Raw genomic sequence first — 15,675 nt, 5'->3', positions numbered from 1 at the left:
ACGTCAATACAGCCCCCGCTGCATCACTCAAGCCCTAGCAACATGCTGAACTTGCTGCACACTTTAGCCTTCCACGGACGTATCCTTCACATGCCGAAGAGAAAGTTTCAATGCTCCTTGGCACCGAGTTTCGGTCGCCTTGGGATGGCCACGAACATTCCATCATCCGCATGCAAGCCCTTACATGAGCACCGAATTCTTTGAGTTAGCAATTCCTCTCACCTCTGTGAGCTTTGCACAGCTCTTTCGATTGCTAAGCAACTCTTTCCACCTTGCATTGTCTCATCCTTTACCAAGCGCCTCACTTGCCTTGAGCACCATCAAGTGTTGTTGTCAACGTTGAGCCGTAGCTTGAACTCAGCCATCCGAACCTTTGTGCGCTTCACATTCTTCCCAGCTTGCTTGTCCTCGTGGTGCCTCTCGCGCGAAGGATTTGCCATTCCTCCGAATGTCAATCTCAGATGCTCGCTCCTCCGAGCGACTCCTTTTTCCTACATCTCCATGCCCGTTTTCTCCCAAACGGTCGCGCGTGTGCTGACTGCCCTCAACGCAACCCCACTAGGTCCCTCAGATTTGTATGCCAGGTGTTTATATGGGTGCTTGTCCCGGTCTGATACCATCTGTCACAGACTTAGCTAGTTTTGCCTAAGTCGTGCGGCACCCTTGCGTGTTCGTCCGCAAAGGTCAGTCTCCCCGAAACCTCCCATGATCTATTAGGACCCACAAAAGAGAAAACGGTTTAGAGTAAACGCCTCACTCGGAATCCACAAGCAAACATTTCCGAAAAACACTTCACAAACAATGCAAATTACAAATAGACTTTATAAGCTCAGAACAGTTGCACAACAAAGGGGTAAAATGGTCCATTACAGATCGAATAATCTCTCACACGTGTCTACATGACACAACCTTTATTTACAAGCCTAAAGAGGCCACCAAACCCAACTAAAATGAGACTATTAAACCTTTGGTTGTCCATCTATATGCTGTGCAAAGCATAAACAAATAGAAAGACACGGACATACGTAAGCATTACATCAAACATCCTGTTTCGAAGTTTGTCCGTGACACACTGTTCAGTTGTATCACAAAGAAGTACGTCAGGCAGTAGGGCAATAGCACTATATGCTTTCAATCCTTGGAAGCAAGGTAATAGATGATGAAAATGAGCGGGCTCATCAGAAATACTTTTTTTATTTTTATTTTCCGTAGTGTGTCATTGTTAAAATGCTTTTCTGTAAGTGTCAGAGATTATGTGCATACTTGTAGTTGTAGAGACCTTTTAATTAGCTAAAAATTATACAGGGATAAAGGAATCTCTGGTTAGCACTAGAATTATCATTAGGCATTTTCAAAAGATGGCAATTTTAACTACTTTTTAAATATCTAAATCTGGTCAATTCTTCCAAAAAATTCAACATGAGCGGAGATTAGAAGTTGATATTCCTAATCGGTTGGCAAGTTTCCATGGCCTATCCGGAAACATGAGCGGAGAAAAGAAAAGACAATGAGTCTGTAATGGGGAAGCCCATGTCAGTTTTCTATTTCCCCTTTATTTGATTCCTATAACTTCACTTTTTCTTGTTTTGCTACATTTCCATTCTCATATATCCGGAAATATCACAGGAGACCTTTTTCATATCAGTTTAAGTAATTGAATGCTCACTATATATTAGTTATTTCTATTGTGAATTGACAAACTGGGCATGAGTTTTCGGTACATCCACTGTGAGAATAGTTTAAAATGAGTCTAGAAACTTCAATCTATGTTTAAGTTATTGATTTAGTTTGGATAGATTTGATCACAAGTCTGTGTGGTAGCATCAACAAGCATCTTTTTTGTTAGTATAGCTAATATTGCACCCACGAGTGTTTCTAGCTATGTTTATGGCAGACTTCCAGAACTGATACTTTATGGCAGACTTCCAGAACTGCTAATATTGCAAATGACGCATAATGCATGAAAAATTTATGGCAGACTTCCAGAACTGATACTTTTCTAGCTTGAAAAAATTGAACAATTAGTGTGTATTTTTTCCACTGCCATTTCCACCAATGTCAGTAGCTTTGCTGCTACCGATATTTGTTAAGAAGTTGTTTTACTAAACACTTATTTGATCAGATAATCACTTTGAAGTTAACAGACCATTTATGATTAGACATATCGCATGCATTTGCAATCATTTCCATGAATATTCTTCCCAAAGGAACTTTTCAGAAATTTTTGATGAGGACACCCTAAAGTACTTGTGAACATGTTGAACTTTATCATGCCATATTTGAAATTAGCAGTTTCAACAAGCTTGGTCATCAAAGCATGGAATTAATATCATTCAGTAAAGGTACATCTCAGTTGGATTGTGAACATGTTAGTCAGTCTTGTGATGTATCAACTGATAGCTGATTTATCTATTATAATACTACAAGAGGGTAACAAGATTGTCAATTTACAGTTCATTAGGCACTCTGTTCAGATTCTACTCTATATACTCTTTTTTTTTTAAACTTATGTCATATGATTGCAGGATCATCACTATGCATTGCTGCAACGAGAGACTGAAAAACTTCGAGTTGATATCGAGAAAATGCGTAGTGAACTTAGGTCTGGTTTGCATTGAAGTATATAACAGATTAGTGAGCCAATTATATCCAGATTAATACTTCTTTCTTTAATTTAAACTCACTGTCTTAAACAGATATGAAATCGACAAGGTAACTGTTGGGCAGCGCTTGGATCTAAACCTCGAGAGAGAGAGAGAGTAAGGGATGTTAATGTCTTTTTGATAATGGAATATGTGGTGATATCTCAGGCTGAATTATTGTCCATATTTGTTACAGAAAATACACCTTTTTAATTTAACAACTAGGTTAACCATGCTAGTTCAGATGAAGAGATCTCGATTGCATAAGAAAATAGTTAAACTTGGTGCTAAATCTGACTTTTACTGACAATCCACTAGATTGTTGTAGGTAACAAAAAACCAGAGTTCATGTTGATTTGAATTCTGATTTATCATCATGACGTTCTGGTCTGAGTGTTGCTAGATCACTGTGCTAATGTTGATCCAATGTTTCATTTGAGTTTGTTCATTTTTTATCAGCTTTGTTATGCCTGGAACAAACAAATAGGACTACCATCAGTAGCATCAATGTAGTAGCTTTACTTTTAACTTCTTTTTTCTAATTGTTTAGGTGCATATTTGACGAGTTACGTGACGAGTTAGCGAAACAAAGGGCAGAAACCACAGAACTTATTACCAAACTCGACAGGGTAAGTTTCCTAGATCAAGGAGAAAAAAAATTACTGATAATTCTGTCAGTAGTTTTTGGTTTAGTATGTCTAAATTTGGTTTATCTTTGTAAATTTTCCAGGAAATCCTTGCATTAAGGGCACAGTTAGACGCAGCAAAACACGATGCCATAAAGTTGTTCATTGGTATTCTTGTTTCTATGTCGTTCAAAGCAGCAGCCTTTCTTCGACGGTTTCTCTAATGCAAAAGCAACGCTGTCAACCAGTTAAACACTAGAGTGACATTAAAATTCAGATTTGTCACGATATGACATGATAAATAGGATTTTTGTTTGAATGATCGTAAACTGAACTTAAATGAAAAAAAAGCTTAAATATCGTATCAATATATAATTGAAACTTAATACCATGATAAATATTTTGAGTCGATGTAGACCATGATATATGATTTTGAATTAAACGGTTCTTCTTAACAATCTCACGACTTCTGTCGCTCTTAAACATCGGATGGAGATTGGAGATTAGTGCAAAACCTAATCAAATTTACTTGTGATGAAAATAAAAACATAAAGAATATTCATTTTATCGAGGTCCTCTTATATAAACATAGATTTAGATTTGGTACACATATTTGTAAATATATTATTAGAAAAATATTGTGCAAGCCATAAATGGTAGAGGTTGTTCAAATTGAACCTAACCAAGATTTCAGTTCGGATCAATTGAATTGAACTAATTTATTTTATATATATATATATATAATTATTTTAATTATAAACTGATTAATTGAATCGAATTAATCGATCCACGCTGAGGTAGTGGTCTCGGGCAGATGCAGCCGAGGAGCGCGACTCAAACGGGCAGGCCGCGCAGAGGTGGCCTCGGACTTGATGCGGTCGAGGAGCTTAACTCGGGAGGTGGCCTCGAACCGGTTGCGGTCGAGGAGCTTAACTCGGGAGGATGCCTCGGACCGGCTACGGCAAAGGAGCTTAGCTCAGGCGGGTAGGCCGCGTAGAGGTGACCTCGGGCCGGCTGTGGCCGAGGAGCTTGGCTAAGGAGGAGGCCTCATTTATGGTGGGGTGGCGCTTGGCCTGATCCTCTTGTGCTTCTCCCGCCTCCCGACCATCCAGGCTTCTGCCGCGATGTAGTGGTTGGCGCGTTGGAGCATCATCGGTACCGCGGTGGTGGGTTGCTCCAGGAGGGACCAGAAGAACCTGGAAGGTCGCAGGGCTATCATAAATGCCTGTATTAACAGGGAGGGATGAGCTTCCGGCAACCCCCAGATTTATGTGGTAAAGCGATTCACAAAATTGGAGAGGGGCTCGCCCTCCCTTTGGTTGAGTCCGAGGAGCAGCACAACGGACGGCTTCGGGTGGGCGTAAGCCAGGAAGCTGAGCTCGAAGTCACTGACGAGCTGATCAAAGGAGGTGATCGTCCAGGTCTTCAGGCCGTTGTACCATGTGCGAGCTGATCCTCTTAGAGTTGTGGGGAACGCTCTACACATCAAAGCATCAGAGGTCCTATACAGCACCGTCTGGGCACGGAAAGTGGCCACGTGATCCGCTAGGTAGGTGGAGCCGTCATATGCGTCCAGAGAGGGGAGCTGGAAGTTCGGGGGGACTATCTGACCTTGAATCTCGGGCGTGAACGGAGACCCCTGTTGCGCGTTCACCCCGAGCTCCCCCCTTGACCTGCGAACCTCCTGCTGCACTTTGTCGTGCTGCTGACTAACGAAACGTAACTGGGCTCGCAGGGAGTCCGTTGAATCCGAAGACAATGCCTCGAGTTCCGGGCGACCTCTCGGGTTTGTTGTCGCTCGATCCCCGAGCAGGGCCGATCGGTCCCGAGGCGAAGTCGGGACCTCCGGAGGTAGCGTGTGGGCCTGGACAGGCAGCGCTTGTTGCCGCACTGGTTAGATCGCAGGCGGGTGCTCCGGACGAGGGACTAGTGGGATGATGGTTTGCACCATGCCCGTCAAAGCCCGGACTTGATAGGCGAGGTCCTGTAAGGCCTCGGACGACACCGATGATGGGTCGGTAGGGGGACCCTCGGGTGGCGACAAACTTGGGTCGTTAAATGACCGCCAAAAGCGTTCCGAGGTCGTGGCGGGGTGTTCATCTCGAGGTTCTCCTTACGTGGCGCGCTCCCCCGGAGCCCCGATCGGGTGTGACCCCTCAGTTGTGGCTTAGTCCAAGTCGATCTGCCGATCCCTTGACATTCGGGCCGCAAGCGGGCTGGCTTGCCGCGCTAGTGGTCTCGGGCATTACGCGGCCGAGGGGCACGGCGCAAGCAGGCAAACCGCGCAGGTGTGGTCTCGGGCATCGTGCGATCGAGTAGCACGACGCAGGCGAGCAGGCCGCGCAGGTGTGGCCTTGGGCATCGAGCGACCGAGTAGCACCACGCAAGCGGGCTGGCCGCGCAGGTGTGTCTCGGGAGCAGGAAGCCGAGGAGCACGACACAGGCGGGCTGGCCGCGCTAGTGGTCTCGGGCATTACGCGGCCGAGGAGCACGACGCAGGCGGGCAAACCGCGCAGGTGTGGTCTCGGGCATCATGCGACCGAGTAGAACGACACAAGCGGGCAGGGCTCGCAGGTGTGGCCTTGGGCATCGAGCGACCGAGTAGCACCATGCAGGCGGACAGGCCACGCTGGTGAGGTCTCGGGCATCGAGCGATCGAGTAGCATGACGCAGGCGGGCAAATTGCGCAGGTGGAACTCAGTAGTCTACGTCCGAGGGACACGGCTCGGGTCAAAGGTATGACCCGGGCCGAGGGATGCATCTCAGGCGGGAAGGCCACGCTGAGATAGGACTCGGCAGTTTGCTGCCGAGGGACGCAGCGAAGGCCGAGGTTGTCTCCGGCCGAGCCGTGTAGGCTCGGAGGAGTTTAGGCCGGGGCTAACAGCGAGTCCAGTGGAGGTAAGGCAGATACTGAACCTTCGCTCGGAAAAGACCGAGGCAGGGCTTTGATTTCTTTCACGAGGACTACATCGAGTAGCCACTATGTGCGCTTGGCCTCTCTCGTAGAGCCCGCGATCGGGAGTCGTCCCTTCTCCTCCCGGCCGCCCAGGTCTCCGCTGCGATGTACCGGTTAGCCCGCTGGAGCATTTCTAGCACCGTGGTGGGAGGTCGCTCTACGAGGGACTAGAGAAATCTGGAAGGTCGCATGTCTATCACGTACGCCTGCACTAACAGAGAGGGGTGAGAGTCCGACAAACCCCGGATTTGCGTGACAAAGTGATCCACGAAATGTAAGAGGGGCTTGTCCTCCCTTTGTCTGAGTCCAAGGAGCAGTGCCACGGAAGGCTTCGGCCGTGCATATGCCATGAAGTGGAGCTCGAAGTCATTGACGAGCTGGTCGAAAGACGCGATCGTTCCGGTCTTCAAGCCGCCGTACCACGCGTGGGCCGGCCCTCTCAGAGTTGTGGGAAACACTCTACACATCAGAGCATCAGATGTCCCGTATAGCGCCATCTGGGCGCGAAAAGTAGCTACATGGTCCGCTGGGTCGGCGGAGCCATCGTAAGCGTCCAGAGAGGGGAGCTGGAAGTCCGAGGGGACTGTCAGATCCCGTATCTCGGGCGTGAATGGAGACCCTTGGTGTACGTCCTCCCTTAGCTCTCCCCTGGACCTATGGACCTCTTTCTGCAGCTCGTCGAGTCGCTGGCTGACGAGCCGCAACTGGGCTCACAGAGATTCCGAAGAGAGTGCCTCGGGTTCCGGGCAGTCGCTCGGGTTTGCCATCACTCGATCCTCGAGTGGTAATGATGGGATCCGAGGCGAGCCGGGAGACTCCAAGGGCGGCGTGTGAGCCTGAACGGGTGGCTCTTCTTGCCACAGCGGTTTAGCAATGTACGGGATGATGGATTGCACCATGTCCGTTAGAGCTTGGACTTGATGAACGAGGGCCTGAAAGGCCTCGAGCGACACGGGCGTCGAGTCGGTTGGGGCGCCGCCGGGTGGCGACAAGCCCGGGTCGTTGATTATTTGACAATATCGTCCTAAGGTCATGGCGAGGTGTTCGTCACGATGGTCTCCGTGCGGGGGCCGTTCCCGCGAGGCTTCGGTCGGGCGCGACCTCTTAGCCGTAAGCTCGTCTGAGCCGCTCGAGTGATCACCCGACATTCCGAGCCCTCCTTCTAGCGCCAAAATGTTGTGGTAAACAACTGTAAGCCGTGGCCTCGGGGGCCGACGCGGCTTGGTTCGGGCTCGGTCGATAAGGGGATCTCTCCGAGGTGGGCTTCGACGAACCGTCTGGGTGGTCGCGTGCTGGTGTCGTCGGGTCCTCATGGAGGCGGCTCCACGACGAGAGCCTAGCGGGAGGTCGGGCGTCTTCATACCTGCACGGAGGTCGGGTCGGAAGCTCGGCCCGACCCCTCCGACGACCAAGTTAGAGGAAGCGGAGAGGGTTTTAGGTGGAGAAGTAGAAGTTCCAGTCCCCCTTTTCCATTCAGAAGGTAAGGGTATTTATAGGGAAGCTTACTGTTCCCTGATGTGCCCGCTTGCAAGGGGCAGGCTGGTAGCATCTGACATTGCTATTGACGTTGCGTGGAGAACCGAAATGTCGAAGGGTATGGGCGAGGGTCGGTTGTCGTCCTCCTCTACCTCGGTCAAGCGCACGAGGTCAAGCAACGATGAAGTCGTTGTCTGAGAGCGGATGACATCAGCGCATGTCGAGTTAGCATTATTGCCCTCCTCCTCGGACAGAGTGGCGCCCAGGTGAGGCCGACGTCGTGACGCGTCATGTCGCCATTATTACCCCTATCAAGAACTATCAAGGTTTCGAGTTTGCCTATGGACCTGGGGATGCTGCCGGAGATCTTGTTCTCTGAAAGATCAAGAATAGTGAGCCTTCGCAGCAATCCGATCTCCATGGGGATGGAGCCGGTGAGGTGGTTGCCATGGAGGTCTAATGCCTCCGTTGCAGGTACCCAACCGATGAATTCCATTTTTTTTATTCTTTAATTTTTGTTTTATTAACTTTTTAAATTTCTATACAAGTTCAAATTCATCACCACTTCAGCTTATGCTCAAGTGGTTTTCTTGTGTTCTATATCTCAAATCGTTCATGTTCTTTGAAAGGTTGTTTTGTTCATCATGTTCATCATGTGTATTGTACACCATTTTCATATGTCATTAACGAATCAATTAGTTCTTCAAATGATAAATTGTTTAGATTTTTAGCTTCTTTTATCACGGTTAATTTTTAATTCCAATTTTTAGAAAGAGAATGTAAAATCTTGTTTACAAGTTCAAAATCCGAAAAACTTCTACCAATTGTTTTTAAACCATTGACGACATACGGATGTACATGTCAACAACGATTTCTTTTGGTTTCATTTAAAAGAGTTCAAAATCGTACATTAAAATATTGATTTTTGAAACCTTAACACTTCGTGTGTGGTTTCAAGAAAAAGTGTCAAATATCGAAAGTAGTTTCGGATAAAGAAACCCGATTAAACTATGTTTTATATAAGACGTAAAATAGAGCATTAATAGTCAGGTGAGGTTTGCGAACGCGGAGGGGATGCAACCGGTGAGTTGGTTGGAGTCGAGGAGGAGGTGTTCGAGAGGCGGCCGAGGGCGGGTGGAATGGGGCCGGCGAGCTGCTTGAGGTTGCTGAGATCGAGCAACCGGAGGGAGAAGAGGTCGCCGAGGGCAGGCGAGAGCCTCCCGGCAATGGAGGCGTCGGAGATGAAGTCGGGCCCCGAGGAGAGGCCAGGGCGGGAGACGTTGACGACGCGGCCAGTGGCAGCGTCGCAGGCCACGCCGTCCCACGCGGAGCAACAGTCCGTGGCCGAGTCCCAGGAGCGGAGGAGGCCGGAGGGGTCGGCGGTGATGCTGGCCTTGAAGGCGAGAAGGGCCGAACGGTCGTGGGGGTGACATCCCTGCGACCACTGCAGCAATAGGGTGGAGCAGAGGAAGAGGAAGACGAGGCACAGCGGCTGCATGTTATCCATCTCTTACGTGAAAGAATCGACGAGGGTCGACAGATGTTCTCCCCAGTCGAAGAACTTGTGCAATGAAAAGGCGGTGAATCAAACTGGAGTAAAAAAGCATTCGTTACTGCCATGAAAGTGGCAGCAGAGGGTCTCTTAAGAGACCATTTCCTCGCAGTTTCTACTTTCTTTAATGGGCTCTCAGGTCGGCAGAAATGTGGAGATGCAGCAGCAAATTAGGCGTGGAAATGGAGTCTGCTGCTGCAGTCATGAACGGTCTCCAAGGAAACTGGGGTGAGGCTCCATGAAGCTTGCCTGGGTTCAGACGCCCCATGATGGAAGTGGCGCTGCTGACTTTAATGGGACCAGAGAAGAAAGAATAGGGGCGTCTCTCTGTCCCAATGGAGTATTTTATATCTCCTTCCTTCTCACCTAATGAGCTGTCGGAGTCGATGGGCTTCACTTGCCTTCGCCTGCCTTTCCAGGGTGTGTACTTGTGATGGCGCACGAGGCTGTCAACCACTCACCACAGCAAACTGCAGGTTGGGGGAACCTCAACTCATTGTATCATCTGGCTGTTTCTACAAGGCTTTGATACTGATTAGATATCGTTGCACACAGGCATTTAGATATCGTCATGTCCACATAATAAAATGTACTCTCAGATTCTTAATGTCTCCATCCGTTTACGTTAATAAGAAATCTATGTTGACAAGCATATTTTGTCCCGTTAACTGTATCCTTAATTGGTGTCTTTTGGAGGTTGATGGACAATAATAATATCCATCCTAAAATGGACAATTTCTTACACGTCTCTATAGTGTATATGGTCTTTCCACAAGTCAAAATTTCTCTCTACCCTCGTTCGGCATCTGCTCGTAAGATTGCGATCTCAAACGATCCAACAAAGATTACGAAGAAGGAAAACAACTAGTCGAAGAAAGTACTAGTGTCACCATCTGACACGGCACGTACAACAGAGCTCTTTACAGATAGAGTTACGCCTGCCACATCAGATCTAATTTAAATAAATCATGCTAAAAAATGTGGACTTATTTCTTGCCATTCATTTGAGATAGATAGCAACATCATCAAGTACTGAGTCAAAGTGGACAGATGCAAACACGGCAAACACAAAAAGAAGTAAAGCTTATTTATATATATATATATATATGTGCATGGGAAAATACATGTGTGCCATGCACGAGTAGATGTAATCAGAAATGGCAGTCGAAGCAAAAAGAGAGAGAGAGATGCGAAAGGACAAACTACAGAGGAAAGCCGGTGGTACAACCCCCATACTCCTCTCCCACCGGTCTCACAGCTGCCTCATCTGTCTCCTGCCCATCACCTGCCTGCAGATATAAGAGAAACAAGGACTAGTGTCCCTTCAGGCATTAACTCCACAAGTAGGGGTGTATATATGAACAATCTCAGGTACACAAATCAACTTCATTACGACTATGTTTTACAGTGCATTAATGTGAGGCAGAGTACAACACAATAAGAAGCCAGTGGCTGGCATCCATCAGAGAAGTATGAACTCTTCTTAAAGCACATAATTAGGTTGACTCCGAGTATTTAACATTACCTAGCTAAATTATATTAACTCCAAACTCTGGCCCATCGGAGGATGTTAAGTTCACTATAGTCGTTAGAAGTGGCACGATCAATCAATTCATTTCTTAGCATGCTCAGTCATTGGTATCACAGCAACTGCAGAGGTGTGGTTAATATCATTGGTATCATCACATCAACCGTATTGGTATCACTTTGGCATAACCTTTCATAAAATTGTTGTTGTGATGTGTGTGGGCGTGAGAGAGCATAAGAACAAGGGAGTGGTCCTCGCTCTTCTGCCTCTCCCCAATGGAACCGCACATGGACTATATATTCACACGGCAAGGATCACCTGTGGTGTGGAGAGAGTCTCCATGCCCATGTCGAAGCAGCAGTCGTAGAAGGAGCTTGCAGCCGAAAGTTTCAGCGAAAGGAACTGTATCAAGACAAAACGGCAGGTGCTGAAGAAAGCAAAACAGAGTGACAAGAAAACCCCTCGGATCATGAACAAGTCTTACCTCAACTTGGTTCTGCAGTGATTGTACATAGTTAATTATCTCGTCGAGCATTCCGGCCATGCCCATGGCCTGTAATCACCATGGCCTCTCTTTAGAATATTCACTAAGTAATTGAATTGCGCGTAACAAAAGCCGACAAGCTTCCTTGTGGGCTATATTTACCTTGTAGCAGCCGGGAACCAGGCCTTGTAAACAGCGCATTCTTTCATTAATCCTCTCTCTTCTCACCTGAAGCCATTAACGAATCATGTAATAAACAAACAGGTAAAAAAATCATCAAACTGATGAATGCTATTAGTCGATCGACATTAGTTTCTTTGTCGGTGATGGGAGTTTCCGCGCTTACCCTCTCGGCTAGGCTGTGGCTGTCAGTGGCTTGGCCTCTTCTTGCCCTCACATGAACCTTGTAGAAACAGCCCAGGGACCTCCTCGACCTCAACGCCCGGAAACGTGCAAAGAAAGTAACCCCCGTCCACGAGGCAACAATCAACACGGCAGCTTTTAAGAGCCGCCACGGCCGCACCTCGGCCCTTCGGCTTTACACCACCCAAGACATGCTTGGCCGCTCCTCGGCCCTTCGGCTTTACGCCACCCAAGACATGCTCGGCCGCTCCTCGACACTTCGGCTTTACGCCACCCAAGACATGCTCGGCCGCCCATCGGCCCTTCGGCTTTACGCCACCCAAGACATGCTCCGCCGCTCATCGGCCCTTCGGCTTTACGCCACCCAAGACATGCTCCGCCGCTCATCGGCCCTTCGGCTTTACGCCACCCAAGACATGCTCGGCCGCTCATCGGCCCTTCGGCTTTACGCCACCCAAGACATGCTCGGCCGCTCCTCGGCCCTTTGGCTTTACGCCACCCAAGACATGCTCGGCCGCTCCTCGGCCCTTCGGCTTTCCGCCTCCTGACACATACTTGGCCCCTTCCGGTCCCTTGGCCTTGCGCCGCACGGGAGGCCATTCCCCTTCCGCACCCCCAGGGTCTGTGACTCCGCACCCGACCAACTCTAAAAACGAAAGCCATGCCTCGGACTCTCGCTACGAAAGCCATGCCTCAGACTCTCGCTACGACTGCCGACGCATAGCTTCTTTCCGGGGGGGAATATGATGAGGGCAATAATGGCGACATGATGTGAATGACGCCAGCCACCCTGTACCAAGGCCTCACTCCCCGGTCAACGAAACCCTGGGACACCGACCCAGGCGCATTAACACCCGGACTGGACCCCGTCCGTCACAACAACGCCACCACCCCTCGGCCAACGAGCCTGGCTCTGCGCCTTCTGGGCTCGGTCAAGGGTAAGGAACACGCCAACCGAGACGCGCCATACCCTGCAGCAGCCCGGCCTCCCACACAGCCCCAATGGGCGTGTCAGACGCAACATGAAGTATTTACCCAGGCCCATCTATAAATACTAGGGAGTTCCAGACAAGCGGAGGAGGACACACTCACACACCACACTTGTATGGAGGCATTTCGTCCTCCAAAACCCCCTCCACATCTCCCTCTAACTTGATCGTCGGAGGGGTCGGGCCGAGCTTCCGACCCGACCTGTGTGCAGGAACGAAGACGAGGTGGCCTCTTCCTGGTGCTGCTGCGGAGCTGCCGACCCGATCTACCGCCCCGAACGACCGATCCCGACCGGGAGACCCCGAGGGAGCTGCGCCCGAGATCTCCGACATTTCGAGCCCTAGAACCGAGCCGCGTCGGCCCCGAGGCCACGGCTTAAAAAGTTACTCACCGTAACAGCAAGCGAACGATTTCTTCTGTTACAAGGCAAAGGAGAGGAATGGCAGACGGCTAGCGCCCACAGGTCAGAGGCTAGATGCAGAAATCAAGGTAATGCGTGCTTTGAGATGCACGAAAGCAATTCAATTCGAGTGATATGAACTATAAATATGGTTGGTCATTTGACAGTGATCCTCTCTTTAGTAACACTGATCTATTATTTCTCGATTGCGCCAGTTCTATAATGCCTGTCATCATGGAACTGCGTTTCTAGGGATTCACTTGTAAGATATCAAGTAAGATTTAGGTTATTAGCATCCTCCAATTAAGGAACCCATATCCCCGTTGGCCCGACCTCCACTTACACATACAAAACAAGTTAAGGAAATTTGTGGTTTCTGAGTGGATAAGACCAACGCAATGCACTAAAGTGCTCCGGCTGGTGCTATGACAGTAGAAAGCAAGTCTTTGCACGATTTGTTTGGAGAAAAACAAGACAAACGTGACCAGGAAGTATCAGATGATAAGGATCACCAGCTAAAATGTACTTGGCTCACATACATAACCTTCACAAATCTGGATAATATAATGCGCAAGTAAAAGAGCCAGCTGTAGAAGATGCAATTGCCCTAAGCAAAACAAATATCACTGATAACCAATATAAGCAAAAGTGCTCAAACCATCTTTGACTATTAAGGACTGAAAATTAATTCCATGTGTTTGAGTTGAAACATCTGTTATTGTGCTAATAAACATAATATGCTTTGTTCTTTTGTTTCATCACGTATGGAAGCTTCTGATTTCTCTCATCCTATGTGAGCTTGCTTTCCTATTTACATGTTTATTCTCTTTTATGCATACTCCTCAAATAATGACATTTACAATAAAATCAAAACACACTCAATTGCATAGAATCTCCAAACGTGATTCCAGAGAAGGCACTAGGTTTACTGGACACCAGATTCCTTAGGAATGATGAGGATTAAATAATCTGATTCAAATAGGTCCAATTCTAACCCTAAATACTATGATTTCCATGTACCTGACAAAATGAAAGCAAATGAGAAACTTAAAAGGCTTCAGAGAAGAAAAGAAAATTGATTACTTTGGTAAATCAATAAAAATCTGCTGCGGGAACGGGTGGAGAAAGTTCGTTAGCATCCATGTGAAATTTATTGCAGATATTGGCGGACAGAAGAACTTCAACTGCTGGTCATATTCCTGCAAATGTTAACAAGGAAGGTGATGGACCATAAATGATCTTTTGGAAGTTCTATTTTATTTAAAACAAGGATGGATGTTGTTAGGGTAAGTAACTTTTTAGCCGTGACTTCGGGGTCGACGCGGCTGGTTCAGGGCTCCAAATGACTCGGATCAGACGTGACTCCCTTTGAAGTCCCGGGGCGGCGGATGCGGGGGATCTCGCTGGGAAACTCCGCCTTGTCGAGCAGGCTTAACAGCGATCGGGTGCCTGCACACAGGTCGGGTCAGTAGCTCGGCCCGACCCCTCCGACGATCAAGTCAGTGGGGAGAAGTATAGTATTGAGAGATCGATCCCCCCCCTTTCGGTTGGGAGTCGGGGGGTATTTATACAGGGGGTTTGATGTTACCTGATGGGCCATCCTGCAGGAGGAGGGTCGTACCTCTGATGGCGTCTGTCGTCGTCGCGGGCGTTGCGTGGAGAGCCGAGCTTCGGCAGGGTGAGGGGAGCGTCGGTCAGCCGAGGGGGTCTGGGTACGGTGGGTGTGGGCGCATGTCGTGTCGTCATTAACGTTCGTTCTGGGGCAGTGTGCCGCACAGGGTGTTCGACGTGGAGGGTGTATTACGTCAAATCCGGGGTGCTATGTCAGGTCAGTTTTTTACCCCTATCATATGCCCCATCCGAAAGGAGCTATGCGTCGGTTTTGCATGTGGGGAGTCCGATGCATGGCTTCCTGCTTCAGGCGTGCTATTCGTGTGGGTCTGAGAGGCGCGCCGTAGACGGATCGGTCGCGTTAACGCTTCTTGAGCAGCGCTAGGCCGAGACACGCAACTCTATCGGGAGGCCGAGCAGGGTTGGACTCGGGGCCAATAGAGCCGATGAGGATCGAGAGCCGAGGATCGAGGAGCACAACGCAGGCGGGGTGACCGCGCAGGTGTGACTCGGGATGTCGTAAAGCCGAGGGCCGAGGAGCACAACGCAGGCGGGGTGACCGCGCAGGTGTGACTCGGGCTGGCGTAAAGCCGAGGGCCGAGGGGCCAAGTAACACGACCAAGTGGGCAGGACGCGAGGACGCGGCCTCGGGCACCACATAGCTGAGGAACACGGCAGGCGTTTGGGGCCGCGCCGCGGTGAGTCTCGGCAGAGATTTGGCCGAGGCGCTTGGTGCAGGTAGGCTGTAACCGAGGTGATGGCCCCGGGCGTAACACGACCGAGGCGATACTTGGCTTTTGATCAGTGTTTGGTCGTTTTGACCGTTGTGCGGGCGCGGGCAGTCGGGTTGCCTTTTTCCTGGGGAAGATCAAAGGGCCACGCCTTTTGGGCGTCGTCGGTTTTCGAGGTTGATATGATTAGGGGCTCCGTACTTCGCACCGTGCTGTGATTAAGAGCCGTGCCAGCCGAAGTTATGGCGATGCAGCTTTTGCGTCTTCGCAGCACATCTCAGGAGGGGAAGGGTCGCCGCTTCGACGGGAAACAGGC

The 15,675-nt window shown here is 49.1% G+C and overlaps 3 protein-coding genes across 3 annotated transcripts; 1 reads left to right on the top strand and 2 right to left on the bottom strand.

Annotated features, from left to right (window-relative positions):
• Positions 1–2,317: 2,317 nt before the first annotated feature.
• Positions 2,318–3,492, top strand: LOC135666225 (uncharacterized). Its single transcript, XM_065177793.1, has 5 exons — positions 2,318–2,368; positions 2,526–2,607; positions 2,697–2,712; positions 3,193–3,271; positions 3,373–3,492. The coding sequence occupies exons 1-5, from the start codon at positions 2,318–2,320 to the stop codon at positions 3,490–3,492; spliced, it is 348 nt and encodes a 115-aa protein (XP_065033865.1).
• Positions 3,493–8,739: 5,247 nt separating this feature from the next.
• Positions 8,740–9,207, bottom strand: LOC135666223 (DNA damage-repair/toleration protein DRT100-like). Its single transcript, XM_065177792.1, has one exon. It carries the CDS (start codon positions 9,205–9,207, stop codon positions 8,740–8,742), a length of 468 nt encoding a protein of 155 aa, XP_065033864.1.
• A 1,176-nt stretch (positions 9,208–10,383) lies between these two features.
• Positions 10,384–14,763, bottom strand: LOC135666222 (transcription factor BEE 1-like). Its single transcript, XM_065177790.1, has 6 exons — positions 14,606–14,763; positions 11,611–11,689; positions 11,427–11,492; positions 11,265–11,333; positions 11,099–11,182; positions 10,384–10,541 (listed from the first exon to the last, which is right to left on the bottom strand). Exons 1-6 carry the CDS (start codon positions 14,761–14,763, stop codon positions 10,455–10,457), a joined length of 543 nt encoding a protein of 180 aa, XP_065033862.1. The 3' UTR covers positions 10,384–10,454.
• Positions 14,764–15,675: the final 912 nt, after the last annotated feature.

This window comes from Musa acuminata, unplaced genomic scaffold, assembly GCF_036884655.1.
Source record: "Musa acuminata AAA Group cultivar baxijiao unplaced genomic scaffold, Cavendish_Baxijiao_AAA HiC_scaffold_1077, whole genome shotgun sequence".
NCBI lineage: Eukaryota > Viridiplantae > Streptophyta > Magnoliopsida > Zingiberales > Musaceae > Musa > Musa acuminata.
This window is presented reverse-complemented; position numbering and strand designations above follow the sequence as displayed.